Below are 23,616 nucleotides of genomic sequence, written 5' to 3'. Positions count from 1 at the left end.
GCTCTTTCCAATAATCCCTTCTTTGCTTCTTACTTGGACCTGAGCATTATTACATTAAAAATTAATAGGTGGAACAGAGTGGACCATTTGCAACCTGTGTTTCTGGTGTGGCATGACAGATACCAGGGTAGGCAGTTCCCAATTATTAGCAGGTTAATCTAAATACTAGCAAGAAACCTGGCTCTAAAAAACTTCCCAGGAATCCACAAGGATGACCGCAGCTAAGAGTCTAAGCAATAGAGGAGAAGATGCCAGAACTGGCCTTGCCCTGTAGTCAGACTGATGATTATCTTAAATATCACCAGAGAGCCTTCATCCAACATCAGATGGAAAGAGAGGCAGAGACACATCAGAGCACTGGACTAAGCTCCTAAGGTCCAGTTGAAGAGTGGAATAAATAAGAATATGAGCAAAGAGGTCAAGACTGTGAAGGGTTCATCCACTGAAACAGTTTACCTGAGCTAATGGAAGCTCACCAATTCCAGCTAGACTGTGTAGCTGGGGCAGACTGAGGGGTCACTGGCAGGGGCACTTGGATTTATCTCTACTACATGTACTGGCTTTTTGGAATCCTATTCTCATTGGATGTATACCTTGCTCAGTCTAGTTGTACTAGGGAGTGCCTTGGACCTTCCATAAAGCAGTGTGTCTTACCCTCTCTTAGGATTAGATAGGGGTGGGTTGGGAGGGTATGTGGAGGAAATGGAGAGGGGGAGGGAGTGGAAATTTGGATTGGTATTTTTAAAAAAATAAATCTAATTAATTTAAAAAAGAATTTTAAAGAAAAGAAAAAGAAGAAGCAGCAGAAATATGCTTGAATTCTCAGAACTTTGGTCAGGGTGGAGAGAATACACCTCAATCTCAATGTCCAAAACCCCAAGCAACCCACACCCTAGGTCAGGGTGTGTAGCACAGTTTTGTCAACCTCTTTGAACAACCTCAAACTCTCTGACCTTCAGACAAGGTGGAATAGCCTCACATTTTTGGGCCTCCATGGTTCTGATATAAATGAAGGGTTAAAGTTTAAATAATTAAAAAAAATTAAAGGCAATTCAATGATTTTTATTTGATTTTAAAAGAAAACCCACAAACCAGACAAGCCGTAGATATCATCAGCTGTTGAGAAGAGGGAGGTGGAAAAAGAGAGAAACCCTGCTCTTTGAACTAATTGATGTAGAGATTAGCCACCTAGTGAACAAGCCGCCACATGGCAAGAAGGAAAGCTTTGGAAAAGGCTAAGGAAGATCAAAACATTAGGAAAGCATGCTTAGAGGGGAACTTTTAAAATAAATAGATATATAAGGAAAACAAAAGCTACACTGTTTTTACCTGATTCAGAAAAGGAGGCAGGATGGTGGTGCTGCTGGGTCTAAGCTAACTGTGCTAGGGGCAGAAATTCTGGGAAGGGAAAAGCACATTGTCTCAATAAAGGGAACATCATTCCTTCTTTCTCTTTCACACTGTGGTCTTGCCTTCCTGAAGCAAGCTTTTCCTTACTGACTCTCCCACACCTCTGTAACAGGAGTTCTACAATTAAGGTACAGCATCAGCTCAATTTTTCTTGTTACATGTAAACACCACTAACCTACAAGGGCTCCTACTGATAGTTTAAATAGCCCAAATCTAAGGAAAGCAGAAATTCTGATAAATTATTGTGTTACTGACTCTTGCATTAGAGAGACAGCTTAAGGAAAGATTTCGGGGTCACACAGTTTCAGAAGATTTCACTCCAGAGAAGCCACGGAGGACAATGTCATCACCATGCCAAGTACGTGTCCAAATGAGCAGAGATAACCAGACTAGAAGCAGCTGGGGACCTGCCCCATTGACCAATTCCCTCTATCTAGGTCCCACATGCTAGCTTGGTGGCACATGCTTCTTAGTCCTTGGGAGGCAAAGGCAGGTGGACTCTGTAAGTTAAGACAAGCCTGCTGTACCTAGGGAGGTACAGGATAGCCAGAGCCATATAGTGAGACCCTATTTCAAAAACAAACAAACAAACCCACATCCTCCCAAGGAAGATCCACCAACTGGAGATGAAGCATTAAAAATATAAGTTTAATGGGGATTTTTTTTGATTCAAACCCTAACAGTGATGTTCTCAATAACTAATCCAAATTAATTTGACTTTCTCTTCCTATCTTCTTCAGCTCAAGGTTAGTTTCTGCTACATTGTGAGTTTCAGGACAGCATGGAATACAGAGTTAAACCTTGTCTCAATGAAATAAAATACAATAAATAACAAAAGAATACTTGTCCGTTTTTGTCACTGAAAGAAATCCTATCTCCAGACAAACTCTAACCAGTAGAGGAAGCCTAAAAGTTGTCTCAAAGAGTTTAAAGAACTGACATTAATGTTAAAATAGAAAGTTATTATTGAGAATGCCAATATGACTGTGACTGCTTGTGCTTAGGAAAATTTTTATAATTTAATATATTTCATGTAAACACATTATCTACTATGTTATCAGACTCCCCAAAAAATTCTCTGTGCTTTACAAAATCACTTAATTAAATATACTATTGTTGTGCTTTAATTTAAAAATGCAAAAGCCAGCAACCTCCACCAGAACAGGCCTAAGGCAGCGACCTCCACAAGATCAGGTACAAGGGAGCAACCACTGAGGAAGCAGGCCCAAGCCAGGGACGTCTGTGAAAACAGGCCTGAGATAGCAACCTCCTTTGGAGCAGACCTGAGCCAGCAACCTCTGCCAGACCGGGTCCAGAGCAGTGACCTCCACAGGAGTAGGTAAAAGGGAGTGACAGCTAAGGGAGCAGTCCTGAGCCAGAGACCTCTGAGGGACTGGGCTCAAGCCAAGAACTTCTGCAGGAGCAGACCCAAACCAGAAACCCTATGGGACCAGATATGGGACAACAACCTCTGCAAGAGGAGGCCTGAGCCAGCAACCTCTGCCAGAGCAGGCCCAAAGCAGGGACCTCAGTGGGAGAAGCCCCAAGCAAGCAACCTCCATAAGAGCCATCCCAAACAACTTCTGGTATTACAGAGTAACACCCAGGAACACCGAGCAACCTCTGGGAACACTAAGTGACTTCCGGGTGACTGGAACCATGGCCCTGACTGTACCATGAGAAGCAACCTTCTTAGCCTTGGGTCCACTGGTACCTGAAAGATTGATAAGTAGAGACACAGCCCCAACTACACATCAGAGAAAAAAATGGATAAACAAGATAAGAAAACACTCAACAAAGAGCATCATGACACCAACAAAAACTAGTGGGTCTACAACAGCAAGACTTGAACAAAGAAATATAGATGTAGCAGAAGAAAATGATCTGAAAAATAACTTTAGGAGAATGTTTGAGGCCCTAAAAGAGGAAATAAAAAACTTCCTCAAAGAAATGGAGGAAAAGATAAACAAAAAATTGGAAGAAATCAACAAATCCCTTAAAGAAAACCAAGAAAAAAAATCAAGCAAATGAAAGAAATGATTCAAGACTTGAAAATCGAAATAGAGACATTAAAGAAAACATAGATCGAGGGAATTATAGAAATAGAAAATATGAGAAATGATCAAGAATGACAAATGCAAGTGTAAGAAGCAGAATATAAGAGATAGAAGAGAGAATTTCAAGCACTGAAGATACAATAGAGAAAATAGATTCATCTGTCAAAGAAAACATTAAATCTAACAAAAGCTTAACACAAAATATCCAGGAAATATGGGACACTACAAAAAGACCAAATATAAAAATAGTATGGATAGAAGAAGTCAAACTCAAAATGTATTCAATAAAATCATAGAAGCAAACTTTCCTAACCTAAAGAAAAATGTGCATATGAAGATACAAAGCTTACAGAACACTGAACAGAATGGATCAAAAAAAAAGTCCCCTCAAAACATAATAATCAAAACACTAAACATACAGAATAAAGAAACAATATTAAGAGCTGCAAACAAAAAAAAGGCCTATAAAGGCAGACCTATCAAAATTACATCTGACTTCTCAGTGGGAACAATGAAAGTCAGAAGGCCCTGGTCAAGCATTATGCAAACACTAAGAGACCACAGATGCCAGCCCAGACTACTATATCCAGCAAAACTTTCAATCATCATAGATGGACAAAATAAAATATTCCATGACAGAACCATATTTAACCAATACATAGCCACAAACCAGTTCTACACAAAGTACTAAAATGAAAATTACAACCCAAGAAAGTTACCTCTGCAATAGTGACATTAACTTCTTCATGATGGCAGAGTAGTGACAACCAGCACACTTCTTTGTAGGCCACACTTCCCAGCACAGATACATTAGAGTTTACATTTCCGACACAGAAACTGTGTGAGATTCTTTCAAACCACTGCAATATGAAGTACAACACTGAGATGAACCCACGGGTGAACAGAACTTTTTTAACCCCTCACTTCCTCAGTTAATACCTCACTTCCTCATTCACTCATGTGTGTTCAGGAAAATCATGTCAACTTTCAAAGATTCAGTTTCATTATTTTAATGCAGAGATAATAAAAGTTACACTGTGTGAAGTGTAGTAATATGGAGCGGCGGCTGGGCTGCGTCCCCAAATCCCCAGCCGCCTGGCTCGGCTAGCTTATGCCCCGAAATAATTACACGGACACTGTATTCTTTTAAACACTGCTCTGGCCCATTTCTAATCATCTGTGTAGCGCCCCTAGGTGCGCTTACCGGGAAGATTCTAGCCTAAGTCCATCCTGGGTGGGAGCTTCATAGCGTGCGTGCGTCTTCCCTGGAGCAGGTAGCATGGCATCTCTCCTGAAGGCATCTGCTCCGGAGAGCAGAGCTGTGGAGTCTGACCAGGAGCCGGGAGCATGGCGGACGTCTGCTCCCGAGAGGAGAGCTGTGGAGTCTGACCTCACTTCCTCTTCCTCCCAGCGTTTTGTTCTGTTTACTCCTCCCACCTATCTCTTAACCAATGAGATGGGCCGAGGCAGTTCCTTTATTGCTTAGCCAATGAAATCAACAGATTGATATATGACACTCCCACATCACTTCCCCTTTTCTGTTTAAACAAAAAAAGAAAGGCTTTAACTTTAACATAGTAAAATTACATATAACAAAACAGTTATCAAGTAAAAGTTACATCAGAAACATTTATACATATAACAAAATTGACCTTAAATCTCTATAAATAAAGCAAAATCTATACTAATGCAAATTATTCATGTCTATATCATATCCCCCTTTAAATGTAAAAGAACATTTATAAACCATATTTGGGAACTTGGGCGCAGTTTTTTCTCTCCAAACTGCTTCCTGCTGAATGGGGGCGTCGTTAATTAGGTCTTTCTTGGTATAACCTGTGTGCTAGTTTCATCTCAGTTGGCAGTTGAGCAAAGCAATTTTCTGAAGATGTTCACAGCAACCCTTCAGGAAGACGTGGTCCATCATACCAAATCGGGATTGAAGAAATGAACAGGGTCTCATCCTCTGTGAAAACAAAAAAAGAATCTCTTTTCCAAAGTATCATATCCTTAGATCCAAATTCTGAAATCATACCCTCATGATATCCATTCTGGTTCCACTGGGCAGCCCATATAATGAAATGTCTCTCTGTACTTAGCTCCTTCACAGTCAAAAATTTTAAAGAAAACACAATAATACAAAGAATCCAGACTCTCTGTGAATTTTTCATCTTTACGCGGCTTATTTTTACTCTATCACTTTACTTTATTCTGTCTCTTTAAAGACTTTACCTTTTTTTTAACATTAACTTTATTCTCTATATTCTTTTTCTTCTCTCTCCCAAGCCTACGTACATTCAACCAACAGTGTAACTCATTTAGTGGTCTGAATCTGTCCTATTGTGAATCTGCAATTTTTTACTATCCAGGAGCACTTTTGATTTATGCCTTTAAATCACTAGGCGCTTAAGAATCTAAGCTGTGACATTCCTAGGTTACTTTTTGCTTTTTGAGCATATATCTTTGACCTGGAATGACCCTGTAGACCAGGCTGTCTTTGAATTCTCAGAGATCCGCCTGTCTCTGCCTCCCAGGCATTGGGATTAAAGGTGTTTGCTACTACACCTTGAACTCACAGAGATCTGTTCGTCTCTGCCTTCTAGGCACTGGGATTAAAGGCGTGTGCTACCACACCTTCAAGTCACAGAGGTCTATCTCCCTCTGCCTCCCAAGTGTTGGGATTAAAGGTGTGTACACACAACAACTGTCTTCCTTTTCTTTTTTACTTTAAGAACTTTAACTTTTAGCTTGCATATATTTTTAACACACTTTAAACCATTCAGAAATTTTCTCTGTCTTTGAATCTCTCTTTACTATATATCTCTCTTTTTCTGACCACATGAGTCTTTAATTTACCAAGCAATATCAGTAGGACTAAAGCCGTGGCTTTGACGGCTGGATCCTTAGCTTCCCAGCCTCATGGCTGAAGTACTGGCCGTAGCCATGTTTATAGCCACAACTGGCATTTCAAGGTCCCTGCCAGCCAGCGAGCTACAACAGACAACACTCAAGTCCTCTCTCGGTAGCCGGCCCTCCTGCCTCAAACAGTCAGAGTTTGCCCTGGCAGGATGGCCCAGAAAGCCGGCATTTTTAAACGGGCAGCTTTTTTCCTGCTACGGCTGAAAACCGAAAAGCATGCGTTCAGCTTTTCGTCAACACCGTTTAAGTGTTTCGTGGCAGGACCTCTTAATGAGCTGCAGGGTTTTGCAGCTGAAGCTGAGTCAGGAAGCCTCTTGGGGCTACCAGGTAGGAGCGGCACTCAGCACTTTAATTCTGAGACTGAGCGTGCAGCACAGAAATTCTTTTCATCCAAGTAACATCCAAATCTGACAGGCAGAGCACTGCGCAGTCTGAAAACACGTCCCTGTATGGCGGCAGGAATCCGCCATGCTCTTCTGCCTGCCTAAGCCTGATTTTGCCTTCTGCCCAGGAGCAGGCGGGGAGCTCTGAGTCATCATCACGGTCTCAGAGCACTCTCCTTCTGATCCCAAGCGGGAACACAAACATAAAGCCAGAGTTTGCACTGGCGGCACAGCCCCAGGAAGCCACGCTTTGAAATGACACAGCGTTTTTTCTGCTGCTGTTGCCGAATCAGGAAATCTCTCTACAGCACGCCACCAACAAACAGCAAAAATCTGTGTTAAACTCTCTCTCCCTTATTTTTAAGACTTCTCAGGTTTTTTAAGTGGGTTTAGTTAGCCACACGTCTGGGCGTCATTTGTAGTAATATGGAGCGGCGGCTGGGCTGCGTCCCCAAATCCCCAGCCGCCTGGCTCGGCTAGCTTATGCCCCGAAATAATTACACGGACACTGTATTCTTTTAAACACTGCTCTGGCCCATTTCTAATCATCTGTGTAGCGCCCCTAGGTGCGCTTACCGGGAAGATTCTAGCCTAAGTCCATCCTGGGTGGGAGCTTCATAGCATGCGTGCGTCTTCCCTGGAGCAGGTAGCATGGCATCTCTCCTGAAGGCATCTGCTCCGGAGAGCAGAGCTGTGGAGTCTGACCAGGAGCCGGGAGCATGGCGGACGTCTGCTCCCGAGAGGAGAGCTGTGGAGTCTGACCTCACTTCCTCTTCCTCCCAGCGTTTTGTTCTGTTTACTCCTCCCACCTATCTCCTAACCAATGAGATGGGCCGAGGCAGTTCCTTTATTGCTTAGCCAATGAAATCAACAGATTGATATATGACACTCCCACATCAGTGAAGTGCTGCTAAAAAACTTCATGTATTCACTAAAGTATAAGTCTAGCAGCCCCTATCATCAGAGTTATGGTATGCAGTGTAGAAGTCATGTTGTGAGTCTTAGTAGGGTAATAAGTGTTGTGTATTTTTTACTTCAATCCTCATTTTAATATGATCATTGTTTAATATTATGATGTGGTGATATTTTATTTGTGCTCTAACAAATAAAGCTTGCCTGAATATCAGAGAGACAAAGGAGGTAGCAACAACCAACTCTTACTTTGCTAACTGCTCTGCTGAAAAGGACTTAGCTCCTGTCTCCTCCCACCTTAAATTCCTCCCTCTGTGTAGCCATATCACTTCCTGTCTGTCTGTAAAGACCTCCAGACCTCTATGGTTAACTAGTGGTTAGCTCTGACTTCTGATCTTAAAGTAAGCTTTATTTGTTAGAGCACAAACCAAATAGCACCACATTATGTTTTGACTTTATTTTATTGTGTTCTTTTTTAAATTGTTTTTATTGAGCTCTATATTTATCTCTTTTTGCCTCTCTTCCTCTTGCCTCCCCATCTACCAGTTCCCATGATCCCCATGCTTTCAAATTACTCAGGAGATCTTGTCTTTTTCTACTTCCCATGTAGATTAGATCCATGTATATCTCTCTCAGGGTCCCTTTCTTATCTAGGTTCTCTGGGATTGTGAATTGTAGGCTGGTTTCTTTGCTTTATTCTAAAAAGTCACTTTTGAGAAAGTACATATGATATTTGTCTTTCTGGGTCTGGGTTACTCAGACTCAATATGATGTTTCCTAGCTCCATCCATTTGCCTGCAAAATTTAAGATGTCGTTATTTTTTTCTGCTGTGTAGTACTCCATGTGTAAATGTACCACATTTTCCTTATCCATTCTTTGGTCAAGGGGCATTTAGGTTGTTTCCAGGTTCTGGTTATGACAAATAATGCTGCTATGAACATAGTTGAATATACGTCCTTGTGGTATGATTGAATATCCTTTGGGTATATACCAAAAATGGTATTACGCAGGGCGATGGTGGCGCACGCCTTTAATCCCAGCCCTCGGGAGGCAAAGGAAGGCGGATCTCTGTGAGTTCGAGACCAGCCTGGTCTACAGAGCTAGTTCCAGGACAGGCTCCAACGCCACAGAGAAACCTTGTCTCGAAAAAAAAAAATTCAAAAGTGGTATTGCTGGGTCTTGAGCAATTTTCTGAGAAATCATCATACTGATATTCAAAGGGGCTGTACCAGTTTGCACTCCCATCAGCAATGGAGAAATGTTCCCTTTACCCCACATCCTTTCCAGCATAAGTTGTCATCAGTGTTTTTGATCTTGGCCATTCTTACAGGTGTAAGATGGAATCTCAGAGTTGCTTTGATTTGCATTTCTCTAATGGCTAAGGATGCTGAGCATTTCCTCAAAGTAATTTTCAGTCATTTTATATTCCTCTGTTGAGAGTTCTCTTTTTAGGTCTATAGTCCATTTTTTATTGGATTATTTGTTCTTTTGATGACCAATTTCTTGACTTCTTTGTATAGTTTGGAGATCAGACCTCTGTCTGATGTGGGATTGGTGAAGATTTCTTCTCTTTCTGAAGGCTGCCATTTTGTCTTGTTGACTGTGTCCTTTGTTTTAAAGAAACCTTTTCATTTTCAGGAGTCCAGGAAAATGGTGTGATTCTCAAACACACTGATAAGCTGTGGTCCATCTATGACCAACCTTCTTCCAGGTCCACTTGCTCTTCAGCCTTCCAGACATTTACATTGCATGGTATTGGACCTCAGACTAGTACTGAATTACCAAAGTCTACCCATCAAAATCCATCCTGTCAACTCAGGAGGCACCAACAGTTGACATTGACTTGGGGGAACAGGTAACATGAAAAGGTTGGAAAAAGAGCAAGCAGATGTGTGTGTGTGTGTGTGTGTGTGTGTGTGTGTGTGTGTGTGTGTGTGTGAGAGAGAGAGAGAGAGGGGGGGGGAGGGAGATTATAGTGTGGCACCTATGTATAATAGAATTTTGTGCAGCTCAAAGAAAACTGAAATCATGAACTTTGCAGGTAAATGATGGAACTGGAAACCATCCAGAGAAACAAACACTGCATGGTCTCACATTTGCATCTTAACATCAAATCTGCAGATATGAATAGTTAATTTGGATTATCTATAGAATCCAAGAAACTAGAAAAAGACCATTGGTTGGAAGGGGGAAGAAATATCTTAAAGGTGTGTGTGTGGGGGGGAGGAATAGTAGAATATAGGTAATATGAAGGGAGAGGAGGAATGATGAAGAGGGAGGTTTTTAAAGAGAAAAATGGGACTTTAGGGCAGAGGAGGAGGCTGGGGGAGACATAACATTGAGGGTTTTAGAAAAAGCCATATGGAAACCTGCTATTTTATAATTTCCTAAATATGTGAATATTTTCATATAAAAGTGTTTAACTGGGAATTTCTACAACTGTTAGGCTAGTAACCATTTAAAAAATGCTACCAAATGATCCTTAAAGGAATAAGTAGGAACAGAGAAATAAGAGAGAAGACCAAGGGTTATAATGACAATAAAAGAAATTAGAAAGCACTATGAATAATTGCCACTATTTCATTTTTTTTAAATATTTTTTATGGTTTATTTAACTTTATTTTATGTGCATTGGTGTGAAGGTGTCAGATCCCCTGCAACTGGATCTTCAGACAGTTGTGAGCTGCCATGTGGGTGCTGGGAATTGAACCCGGGTCCTTTGGAAGAGCAGTCAGTGCTCTTAACCACTGAGCCATTTCTCCAGCCCCGATTGCCACTATTTCAATTCACTCATGTAGACCTGGTCCACATCCACATCTTAAATATTTTTCTGATGGGATTTTTGTTTCTATTTGAACTCACAGTTGATGTATAATAAAGTATTTATTTCAGAGAAAAAGTATTTTATCAAGCCCATGACTGGCATGAAGCTATGAAGGGATTAATATCTCTCAGAGTGAATGGTTCTTAAGAACATGTGTTTGCTCCATCTCTTATTTGGTGTGTTTTCATTTTAGAGATGTTTGTAATGTTTCTGTGAAGAAGCATAGTGACTGCTCTTATCTCATGGATCAGCTTTAATGAATAAATGGTTTGATATACATAAAATAATAAAGCACCCACAGAAATAAAGACTCAGAAAGGATACGGTATTATTAATCTTGAAAAGTTTCTGCACTGCAATAAAACTCTCTGCCGATGCAATAATCTGAGTCAGGTTAAATCAAACTGAATTAGAAAAAAGCCCAGGTTTAATGGATACAAATGCTCCCAGATGACTTTCCAGCCCCCCAGAGAGGAGACAGAAAGAGAAGACAGGAAAACCACGTGTTTGTTCTCTGAGGGGGCAGTTTTTAAACACCCTGTGGGAGTGTTCTTGAGCATCTCTGGGGAGTGGTCATCATCTGGCAGGCTTTCTGGGGGTAGAGTCTGAACTGAGGCCATTCCTATGGGAGGGGGCTTAGAGTGGAGCCTCCAACTGAACATTCTATATGTGGATGCCAGAAGCTGGAGTGAAGCCTTTGCCCAAACAAATTTAATTTAAATACCCAACGTGTAGGTTTTCAAAAGGTCTTGATAGAATTGAATTTATAATGTTGTTATGGAAACTATTCATATATGACCTGACTCTTCCCTCATTAATTATTCACATTAGAAAATAATCTAGACCACTTCCCTAAGATCTGATAGTTTAGCCTGATGACAATAAACTTAGAAAACATAACCAAGCAAACTCTGGAATGTAAATGACTATTGGATTAAAAATATTGTGTGTAATCAGAAGAGCTTTTAAATTCCAGTGACTAAATAACAAGCTGTTAAATGTTCATGCTGACTGAAGATGAGAAGCTTTCTTTCTAGGTTGATGTGATGGCAGGTTCTCACAGAGGAATCTTCTCCAGGAAAGGCATGTGACATACAGAAAGAAGCCTGTGTTGTGAGGTCAAAGTGATGTCTGGCACAGTCTGTGTAGGTTAGGTGACCATTATGGGTCCCTAGCTCTGTAAGGACATCAGTGGGAAGCTGAATAAGAGTGAGCGTGGAGAATCTAGTGAAAGGCTGGGTCTAAACTGGACAAAGTAAATGGTTTACTGAACTTCTGTTTGTAAGTAGCAAGGACAATACGAATAAAGAAAATTCAAACGCAACTGTGATTGGCTCTGCTTGTTTTTCTGTTTTCTTTGTTGTCTGTTAATATAACTGGAAGATTAATTTGTTTTATAAATTTAATATTGGACAGGGTTCTGGTAAACTGCAATATAATTTATTTAACATACTTATAATTCATACTTATATGTCATATAATTATAAAATATTGCAAAAACATGAGGGAATTTTTCTGGCATTAACTACCATTTTGCCTAAATGCTTAGGGCAGAGTGACATGAAGAGAAATCGATTGAATTATTCAATAACACTCCTAATTTTAACTTGGTTCTCTTTCCTATGGCATTTGCTTTTATTATGAAAGTCCATGGAGCTATTTCCAGACAGTTTGTCTCATTTTATAATCTATTCAAAATAGAGTTTCAGAATAATTTTATGCCAAAACTCTGTAGCAAGCAAACTAAAGTAGAAAGTTATTTTTACTTATAATATAATAACCGTTAGTACTTTAAAACCTATTCACATAACATTAAGTAAACAGTACTGCAAAGAAATTACCTGATTAAGAAACTATTCAGAGAGCTGGAGAGACAGGTCAGTGGGCAAGAGCCCTTGCTGCATAAACATGAAGTTGGTGGCCCGAGTTCAAATCTCAGCACTTGTGTAAAAAGCCAAGTGTGGCTCCACATACCTATACCTCCAACTCTGCCAGAAGCAGAAATAGGATAGTTGGGATTTTCAGACCGACCACTAACCAAGCTAAAAAAAAAAAAATCAAGTTCTGGTCGGGATCAGAGAGTTAGCCTGTCTCAAAGGACAGGTGCAAAGAGAGAAGAGACTCCTCAAAGTTGCCCTCCATGTGTGTGCCTTGACATGGATGTACACACATATGCACACGTGTGTGCACACACATGCACATATACACACGTATGCACACACACACAGCAAAAGAATAAATGTAAAAACTAAAATTTTTGAAGGGTTTAAAAAAACTAAATAAAATAACCCTAAGAAACGAAGGGATGAAGGGAAGGGGGAGTTAGGGGAGTGGAGGGACAGAGGGAGAGAGGAAGGAAGGAAGATGAGTAAAAGGTCCTCTGTTACTAAGAATGCAAACAAGGATTTTGTGATGACTCTGATAGTGAGTTCTCTACATCTCAGACCATCTGACCTAATATTCTCTCAGAAAAGCATGGAAAACATGGGAATGATGAGAGGGAAGAGGACTGAGATAAGAATGAAAATAGAGGCACAGGCAATGAAAAATTAATGTGAGGTAATTTATTTGAGAATCTCCAATAAATAAGAATATCAGAAAGAATCATGTTGAAGAAAATTTTTAAATACCATAGATGCTATCATTTGCACCTTGTAGATGCATAGCACTGAAAAAAAGAGAAAATAGTGAGAAACAGCCAGGATGATTGCACCCAGAGTGCGGATTCTCTGGTCCTCTTGCATCAACGTCATCTGAAAGCATGTTATAAATGTTGACTTGAGAGCCCCATACCAGCCTTACTGAGTCACAAACTCAGTTTGGACCCTACAATCTGACTTAACAAGTCTTCAGTGTGATTCTGAGAGCCACTGAATTTAATAACCTCTGGTTTAGAATGTTTAAGGATTTATATTTCGCTGTTGCTCTGAACTTGTCTTAGTTGCCCTATACAGGTAAGTGTTATGTACATATGGGACATCTTATTTCTCTTTGCAGATAGGCATTGTGCAGATATGAGACAATTTTTTAACTCTATTTGACAACCAATAATCTAGGTAGCTGATATTCATGTATTTTCTTGCTTTTAATTTGATTAGTAGCAGTTGGCTTCATGAGTACCTGAAAATCAAAATTAAATTTTGTACCAGCAACCAGACACAGTAAACAGCACAACAAATACATGACTATTCATACCCTTATGAAACACAGAACATACAAATATTAAGACCTTAAATATTATGTTATCAGTCCAGATATAACAACAGAAACATTACCACCTTAAAGTTACTGTTAATATATGCTCTTAAAGTAGCAATTATGGCTAAGAATAAAATCTCAGATTTTTCTTCCATTCATCCTTCCTTGAGATCCAAGTTGTCATTAAAAATTACGAAAGGCAAAGGATAGAGATGGGAAATAAAGAAACATCTTGTAAAAGTTATTACTAGTGCTTGAGTTACGTTCACTCCAGTTAATTGTTCTTTGATTCTTTTGGTACTGGGATTTAAACCCAGGGTCTTATACATGCTAGGCAAGTGTTCTACCACTGAACTACATTTCAAGCCCTTATTTGACTTCCAATTAAATTAAATCACAGACTGAAGCAACAATTATAAACCATAGATATATGGTCTTTCTTAAGGAGCAATGTAATATAATCAATACAAGGGTGATTTACAAAGAAAACAACATTACTGTCAGTGTGATTGCCATGAAAGGGTTGTTTGGTCATGTATACCATTGTTGTAATAGAAAACGTAGGGTTATTTGACTCCTCCTAATCGTATTTTGTCTTCTCAAACCAAATTAACTACCAAGTCCCCAAAGACAATGAGCATTTTTCTTATTTTATAAAATGCTGCATATAGTAGTTTTTACTTGTTTCTCTCTATGTAACCTCTAGATCATAACACAAAATACATTACAAATACCGAAATAATGTTCTTAATGTTACTTCAAGTTTAATATAAATGTATTTGTAATTTTTGAATACTGCCTTTAATGTTTTCATACTACATTACAAAATACACAATTACAAAATATTGACATGCACTTTTAAACATATCTCCTGCTGTAGACAAAGAGAAAAGCATAGGGTTAGTTTGATATGAAAAACAATTTTATAATCATGGGGGTTTATTCGATAATTGCCTAGTTTACTCATAAAATTGCTTTATGTGAGACAATTTTAATAAATGTTCGGAAGTTTCTATTTGTTACTGTTCTTACTAGATTGCTTCAATTAAAAAACTGCAAAGAAACTGAACTCAAACTTTTAATGCATAAAATGTTCTAGAAAACCATGCATGTCTATTTAAAAAAAAAGACAAGTACTTGAAACTTTCTCTGAACTTTTCCCCTCTTTTTTGTTACAGGTTTTTATTTTTCAACTCTATTAACATTTTAAACAAAAAGAAATGGATTTTTTAAATTCATCAGATCAAAACTTGACCTCAGGGGAACGCTTAAACCGAATGCCATCCAAAATTTTAGTATCCCTCACTCTGTCTGGGCTGGCACTGATGACCACGACTATCAACTCCCTCGTGATTGCTGCAATCATTGTGACTCGGAAGCTGCACCACCCAGCCAACTATTTAATTTGTTCCCTGGCAGTTACAGATTTTCTTGTAGCTGTCCTCGTGATGCCCTTCAGTATTGTGTACATTGTGAAAGAAAGATGGATTATGGGACCAATACTCTGTGACATTTGGCTGAGCATCGACATCATCTGTTGTACTTGTTCCATCTTGCATCTATCGGTTATAGCCCTGGATAGGTACCGAGCAATCACAGATGCTGTTGAATATGCCAGGAAGAGGACTCCCAAGAATGCTGGCATCATGATCACCATTGTGTGGGTTATATCTGTGTTCATCTCTATGCCTCCTCTCTTCTGGAGGCAGCAAGGAACTAGCCGGGTTAATGAATGCGTCATCAAGCACGACCACATTGCTTCCACAATTTACTCCACGTTTGGAGCTTTCTACATTCCACTCGTATTGATATTGATCCTCTACTACAAAATATACAGGGCAGCAAGGACACTGTACCACAAGCGACAAGCAAGCCGCATGATGAAGGAGGAGATGAATGGCCAAGTCCTTTTGGGGAGTGGTGAGAAGAGCATGAAACTGGTCTCCGCATCCTATATGCTAGAGAAATCCTTATCTGATCCATCAACAGACTTCGATAGAATCCAAAGCATAGTGAAAAGTCCCAGGTCTGAGTTGAAGCATGAGAAATCTTGGAGGAGACAGAAAATCTCAGGCACTAGGGAACGCAAGGCAGCCACTACTCTGGGCTTGATCTTGGGTGCATTTGTAATATGTTGGCTGCCGTTTTTTGTAAAAGAACTGGTTGTTAATGTCTGTGACAAATGTAAACTCTCTGACGAAGTGTCAAATTTTTTGACATGGCTTGGTTACCTGAATTCCCTTATAAATCCACTGATTTATACAATTTTCAACGAAGACTTCAAGAAAGCCTTCCAAAAACTTGTACGATGTCGATGTTAGGCTAAAGGTGGTCTATTTTTAAAGGTAGAGGCTTTATTTATTACGGGATAACTAAATGAATGTAATGTAATCAAATATTTAAATTTTTAGAGAAACTATATTAAAGCTGCTACAATTATAAAAGCATAAATTTATTTCAATTGTACCAAGAAAATAGATTATTAATTTGACCATCATTCTAGTGTTATCAAAATTAAAAAATAATTTATGCAACTTATAAATAATCTTTTGTCTATGCAATATACCCAAAAAGATAGCTGTAAAACTATATATTCAAACTAGCAGTTACTATGCTTTCCAGGTTTATTCCTTACAACAGCTAGAGGAATTTTCAATTAACATAGTTTCATTAATAATTTCTGTATCACCCCATTGCTTAACTCAATTCACAGAAGAAATATTATTCAATATAGCACCTCTCTTGCCCCTCCTCCATTTTATTCTTTGCAAAAGGTGAAGAGAAGGCACCAACAGCTCTTATTTAACCTGAGTATAGAGTAGATACGAAGCTCAGTGGACTAGATATTGTCTTCATACTTGAACAGCAAAAATAATCAGAGAGTCGGCTAAGTACAGTCAAATATTTCAATATCCTGAGCTTCTGTATATTTGCTATCCTCACTTTGTTTAAAATCAGCCTCAAGAATAATATTATCTTAATCATGTAAAATCAGTATTTTAAATCAAAGCCCCAAGTGGAAGGGGGAAGCTTTATTATATAATTATTGTAAAATCGTTACATTCATTGTCCCTTGGTTAGAAATAAAACTTTAAACACTAAGTACCCTAAGTTTCTCACCATATCTATAATACTTCTAATATAAAGTTTATTTTCTCTCTACTAATGTTAGTAGCCCAGTTTTTTACAATTCGTATCCATACCTTAAGATTCGAACACTATTTTCTTTTTATTGTAGAGAATATAATGAGAAATATTAAATATTTTAAACTTTGCTTTGACAACAAAAAGTCTGTTTTTCCTTTGTAATTGGGATAAATTTTATAAATCAAGACCATCTGAAAAACAACTTATATTACATTGCCAATTGTGTACATTATAAAATATTCTTTTGTTGTGGAGTGTTTAAAAGTACATTACATCACTTTTTATATATCAGTGAGGCATCACCCATGGTTTAACAGATATCTAGGGGTGAGATTTTATAGAAGGCAATGAGAGATACACTAGGTAGAAGATACAGGAACTAATAAAATAAAAATTCTTCTTTCAATGTATCTATCATTTGAAAGTAGAGACAATGCAGAATTAAAACTATGCTGAAAGATAATAGCCAAGGATCTAGCAAGTGAGTTATTTACATAGTTGTGATGATGTCAAGATAAAACTGACCACATCTGGTTGAAGAACACTGAGAAATTTTCATAAGTGATGTATCTGAAATATGCACGAAATAAGGGAGAATTTGGGCATGAGCCAATAAAAGTGAATAGTCCAGGTGACAACAAAGAGTTCAGGCTTTGCCCTGCAAGGATTGCGGCCCAAGCCATGAATTTGCAAGCCATTTAAGACAACAAAGGAAATCAAGAGATTAAAGGAAAAATTTAAGATTGTGAAGGATTTTTAATGTCAAGAGAAGTAATGCACTGCCAATTTTCTTGCTGTCCTTAAGTTTTCAATGATGATTTTCAAAATATTACAAGCTTGGGGCAAATCTAAAATAAAGGGGTAGGTAGAAAAAGCTTGTCCTCTAGAGACGAGAAGTAAAGAGAATACTGGAGATTCTGTCTTCTAGCTAGAAACCCATCCAGTCGTCCAGACAAAGGGTGATGAAGCGCTAGCCTTGAATCTAGCATGGAAACAAATAAAAGGAAGGAAAAGATACCTGATGATAGGAAAGTGGAGTCCATAGATTACAGCAAGAGCTGCAATAAGACAGTAAAACAGGCTGAGCTCCTAAGATCTACTTTACCTAAAATAAGGAGATTAACTGACAGGATCTCTTAGTAAACAGGGACTTGTGCAGAAGTATAAAAATTCCAGATGTGCCCAAGCTCATGGGCTCTTCTGGCCACTTCCAGCCTCAGCAGAACTGACAGGCTACTGAGATTGTATGCTCTCTGACAGCAGAACTGACCGGCTACTGAGGCTCCCCACCATGTGTTTGTCCTCTCACCTCTTGGCCTCCACTCTTATGCCCGGTGTCTCTGTCTTTCCTGTCATACTCTGCTGTCTTCTTTCACCCTCTCACTTGCCAAACTTTGATTCTGTGATTTATTCAAAGAACTTCCCAAAATTACTTCTACACATTTTAGAAACTAGCATTGGGAAAACATTTTTGTTTGTTTTGTTTTGTTGAGACAGGGTTTCTCTGAGTAGCTCTGGTTGTTGTGGAACTCACTCTGTAGTCCAGGCTGTCCTTGAACTCAAAGCTCTGCCTGCCTCTGCCTCCTAAGTGCTGGGATTAAGAGTGTGTGCCACCATCACTTGGTGCAAAAACCCTTAACAGACACAAACCACCAACTATTTCAAGCAAAGTAAATGGAAGGACAGATACTGGTCTTGGATCTGAGTTGAATTAGAACTCAGATGTAGAAAGACAATGTCATAAGTGACAAGGAAGTTGCACATATGTCCCCTCAGATCTCAGGGGGCAATGGAATTCCCTTCCTCTGTGTTGCCGATTCACCAGTTAATCCAAAGGGGCTGCAACACAAGGCAGCCTCAGTTCATCTATGTTTGTCCCACATGCTGAGGTCACAGGCTTTGCCATCACTAATAAACAAGTACCAGTGACAGCTCTTCAGTATCTTTATTTTTTTTGATTCTGTTCAGTTTATTGACTGGGTATAAACTTATATATGGAATCTTATCGATTGGTTGTAAGATCACATACAAAATTTATATATCCTTTTCTTTTGAAACATTGTATTCAACCATGATTATTTTAATGTGGTTTAAATATTGTTACAAAATATTTCTTTTTTTTTAATTAATTAACCTGGATAGAGGTGGGCGGTCCTTGGGCTTCCCACAGGTCAGGGAACCCTGATTGCTCTTCGAGCAGATGAGGGAGGGTGACTTGATCGGGGGACGGGGAGGGAAATGGGAGGCGGTTGAGGGGAGGAGGCAGAAATCCTTAATAAATAAATAAATTAATTCTTCAGTATCTTTAAACGATGCCAATGTAGCTGCTGTCCACCTCATATTTGCATTTCCTTTGAATTGTATGCAGAACATTGTAGTAATAGGGGGCGGTGGCGGCGGGGCTATGTCCCCAAAACCCCAGCCGCCGGCCCGGCTAGCTTTTGCCCCGAAATAATTACACAGACACTGTATTCATTTAAACACTGCTTTGGCCCATTTCTATCTAGCCTCTTCTAGGCTAATTCTCACATATTAATTTAGCCCATTTCTAATCATCTGTGTAGCGCCAGTCTTACCGGGAAGATTCTAGCCTAAGTCCATCCTGGGTCGGAGCTTCATAGCGTGCGTCTTCCCTGGAGCAGGTAGCATGGCGTCTCTCCTGCGTCTGCTCCGGAGAGCAGAGCTGTGGAGTCTGACTTCACTTCCTCTTCCTCCCAGCGTTCTGTTCTGTTTACTCCACCCACCTAAGGGTGGGCCTATCAAATGGGCCTAGCAGTTTCTTTATTGCTTAGCCAAAGAAATCAACAGATTGATATATGACACTCCCACATCAGAACATATTACAGTTAACAAGACCGACTTCTCAGAATGTATACATTTTCTCCTTAGAATAAAAACATTGCTAAGTAGCTAAAAAACTTTCACAAAGAAAAAAATAATGCAACATAGTGGTTCCTTTTTATCTAATCAGACAGAAGATGAAAACATAAATATCGTGAAAGGTGTTCTAGCTATGAAAAGTTTACTTCCTACTAGAATCTTACTATACTGGCACTACAAAATCAATCAAAAATTTTATTCTATTATATGATCTACTAAATCTCTTCAAATGAAAAATGTATTAAAAGCAAAGACCAGACACAAAAGTAATAAGAAAGTTATATGAGTGGATATTAAAATCAGTCCAATATGTCAGTACACATAGCTACAAATGGACCATGTTTAAAATATCACATGCTTATGAAACACGAACTTTATTTTAAGCTTAGTTTAAGAATATGAACTACATTAGTCAATGCATTTTGCTTCATTTTGTTTTGTTCTTTTGCTTTGTTTTTACAAGATCTATCACAAATATCCAGTCAGTGAAAAGTAATGAGTCCATCTTCTTTAAGAACAACTTCCCTTACAAATTCACAAAACCATTCTTACTTTGGCTTTGCTAATGAGTTTGATTCCCCAGCTATCTGACCCTGACCAGCCCAGGGTATTCATCTTCTTTGCTTACATCACTATATCAGTAAGAAATTCATATCCTCCCCCTAGCCTAAACTCCATAGTCATACCATCCATTTAATCTTGTGCCTTTTGCCAAACAATTTTAATAGAAATAAGTGGGAAAGATTTGTTCCCCCAGATACTGTGAAGGCAGACAGGATCACAAATTCATTGCTGATAATATGTGTCTTTGCTCCAGGTATGGAACCATTTCTAATGAATTCATAGACTATTATTTTTATTTCTAGGTCACAGAACTAGATTTCCTAAATTTTCAGTAGAAACATGAAATATATGTATTTTCTTAATATATCCCAAAGTCCTTCAAAAATAATTCTGCTTACTTTAAAATGCATCCCTATTAAAGAAGCTTATTTCAGATATGTGCTTCTATTATCTTCCTCATGACCAAAGTGATCATGCTTAGACCTTTACCCTATCATAAAATATTTCTAGAATCAAGTTAATATTTTTGTTGTGAATAAAGTAAATATTTTTAAATCACTTGTCTTGGTCTTTTGAATCAGTTGACTTCCTTCCATTATTTAAAATGAGGAACTGTTGTGGGAGCTGCAGGCTGTGTTCCTGCCGCCCCAGCTCCTGGTCACCTGGCTAGCTTATGCCCCGAAATAACAACACACAAACTGTATTCTTTTTTTTTTTAACAAACTGTATTCTGTTAAACACTGCTTGGCCCATTAACTCTAGCCCTTGCAGGCTAATTCTCATATCCCGATCAACCCATCTCTAATAATCTGTGTAGCATCAGTCTTACCGGGAAAGATTCAGCATGTCTGACCTGGCAGCTTGCTTCATGGTGTGTGCCCGGGAGAGGGGAGCATGACCTCTGAGCTCACTTCCTCTTCCTCCCAGCATTCTGTTCTGTTTACTCCTCCCACCTATGTTTTAACCTATGAGGCCAAGCAGTTTCTTTATTTTTTTAACCAATGAACTTCCTCCATCAAGGAACTTAGCCCTGAGAGAAATATCACCTCCCAAGGTAATAATGCCTGGCTATTGATATGGAACACCTTCTCCAAAGCGTAGAGATGTTTAAAACCTACCCAGGAAAGTGGTGTTTAAAAAAACAGTAATAATTATAATAGATCCTCTGACCAGGATAAAAATTGTGAAAATTCCCCCTTAGGGAAAAAGATACATTATTATTTTTATCAGGAGGAACAGCACATCATGTCTAAGCAGTTTTTCATTAAAACTTATGCTTAATGTGAGTCCTAGTTTGTGCTGTGGACAGTTTCCACTTGGCAGGAATGCTAAAGTGATTCTTCTGGGATGTGTAGACACAGTGTAGCTAGATTTGTCCCCAATAGTTTCACATTATACTAATCTTGCTAAAACACATACACTCACTATGAATGCCAAAAATCAAACTCACAATTGATGGGTTGTATCATGATTGTGTAATTATACTCTGTGCTTGAAGTTTTCCCACTTCAACAAAATTAATGAAGGAAAACTATATTCATTCCCCTCCCTCTTCATACACTCTTCATAGATATTTTCCTAGTACAGTTGGGCTTGGCTATGAGTCATCTCTAATCCTGGTTGAGAGGGCAGGAATGTGCAAATATATGTCAGTTTATCAGCAAGGTGGGGTTAAGAAAAACTGAGCTAAGGGTAAAAATCATGTACATATTCTGTTGAGGTAGAAGACGAAGTTAGAAAGAATATCTTTCAAAAGAACATCTGGTTTCAAATTGTTTGTTTGTTTGGGTTTTGTTTTTTGTTTGTTGTTTTTCAAGACAGGGTTTCTCTGAGACTTTGGAGCCTGTTCTGAAACTCTGTAGACCAGGCTGAACTGGAACTCACAGAGATCCACCTGTCTTTGCCTTCCAAGGGCTGGGATTAAAGATGTGTGCCACTCATTACCGCCCGGCTGGTTTCAGATTTTTACTACCTGTGTGAATAAAAATCACCTTTGGTGCTTGTTACAAATGTGGAGACATTAGTATGGGAATTCAGACCTGATCCCAGGCACTTAGAACTATTTTAGATTATTCCAATGAAGATGGAGCCTGGGGCTTCAGTTCTGGACACCAGGGATTTAGAAGACCCTAGCTCACTATGGCACTATAGCTATAGAAACTGAAAATGAAATTAGTCCACCATTTTAGTAACAGACTGAATCTGAATCCAGAAAATGACTTTGCCACTACTATAGAATACTGCAGAATTTGAAGTCAAAACCAAAAACATTGTAGATAATAACACATTTAGTTAAGAATAAAATATTGTCTATCCTCAGTGAGAATGTTATTTAAATTTTCTAGGGCACAGAGTAAATTCTCCATAACATAGGAAACAGCTTTTGAACATATGATGCCCTACATTCAAAATCTGAAAAAGCTAAATCGGAGTACCAATTCCTCTAATAACCATTAATGTGGGCAGACCTCCTTTCCTCAGAGGAGAGTTGAAAGAATGAGGAGATGGTGAGAAAAAGCAAACACACAGAGAGGCTAAAGGACTACAGAATGGAGTGGCCAGTTTTACTCCTCGCCACGGTAAGTCTGGAATGACTGAGAGCACACTTTGAACTTGCAGACCCTGGAGAGGCACAAGTTAACAGCCCTGGGATATTTCTCACTCTCCTGGAAGTGCCATGCCTAGAACAGCAGAAAGTCCCAGCAGCCTTACCAGGCAACACAAAGGCCACTCCTGTGTGTTGTCTCCAGTCTTTCTCCTCGCTCTGTTCTGCTGTCCCCATCACTACAATCCTGACATCGTCTAGCTTGTTTACTGTTATAGAAAGTGCTAACACAGTCTGTCTGCCCAATTAAACCATAATCACAAGCACCCTAGCATTTATTCTCACTGTCACTGCATTCAGAGATGACTTCCCATACACTCCAGGATGATGGCTTTATTTTTATACATTAAATAGTTTTTTAAAAGTTTCATCTGAAATGAGAATTCTGGCAATTAAAACAAAATTGGAAGCCTAGATTTTAGCTCTACAGAGTTTTAAATACTATTTAATTATATGAATGTGTTAATTATTAATAAATAAAATATTAATATTTGGAGAAAGTAGTATTGCCTCCCTATAGCTCCTTTCAGTACATACAAACTCTACTGTGACTTTTCGTTTTGGTATTAATAAAAAAAGAACACTCTAGAAAATCTTATCTCCCACTATCCTCCTTCACTTTAACAAATACTTTCTGCGCAGCTCTGGTCCCTCTCTCCCATGCCCTTACATTGTGAACATTGCTTTTTCAGCTATTGTCTTCGTCCTCAATCACG

General features: G+C 38.9%; 1 protein-coding gene across 2 annotated transcripts in view; it reads left to right on the top strand.

Annotated features, from left to right (window-relative positions):
* Positions 1–20,846, top strand: part of Htr1f (5-hydroxytryptamine receptor 1F) — a 119,788-nt gene extending 98,942 nt beyond the window's left edge. Inside the window, exon 3 of one of the 2 annotated variants that reach the window (XM_075952104.1) lies at positions 14,883–20,846. In XM_075952104.1, coding sequence (XP_075808219.1) covers positions 14,925–16,025 — 1,101 coding nt within the window. In that variant the 5' untranslated portion in view covers positions 14,883–14,924 and the 3' untranslated portion in view covers positions 16,026–20,846. The remainder of the gene's footprint in view (positions 1–14,882) is intronic. The other variant, XM_075952170.1, reaches the window with a different exon arrangement.
* Positions 20,847–23,616: the final 2,770 nt, after the last annotated feature.

The sequence above is a fragment of the Microtus pennsylvanicus genome, chromosome 1 (assembly GCF_037038515.1).
Source record: "Microtus pennsylvanicus isolate mMicPen1 chromosome 1, mMicPen1.hap1, whole genome shotgun sequence".
In the NCBI taxonomy this organism is placed as follows: Eukaryota; Metazoa; Chordata; class Mammalia; order Rodentia; family Cricetidae; genus Microtus; species Microtus pennsylvanicus.
Note: the sequence above shows the minus strand (reverse complement) of the source record. Positions and strands in the feature narration are given on the sequence as shown.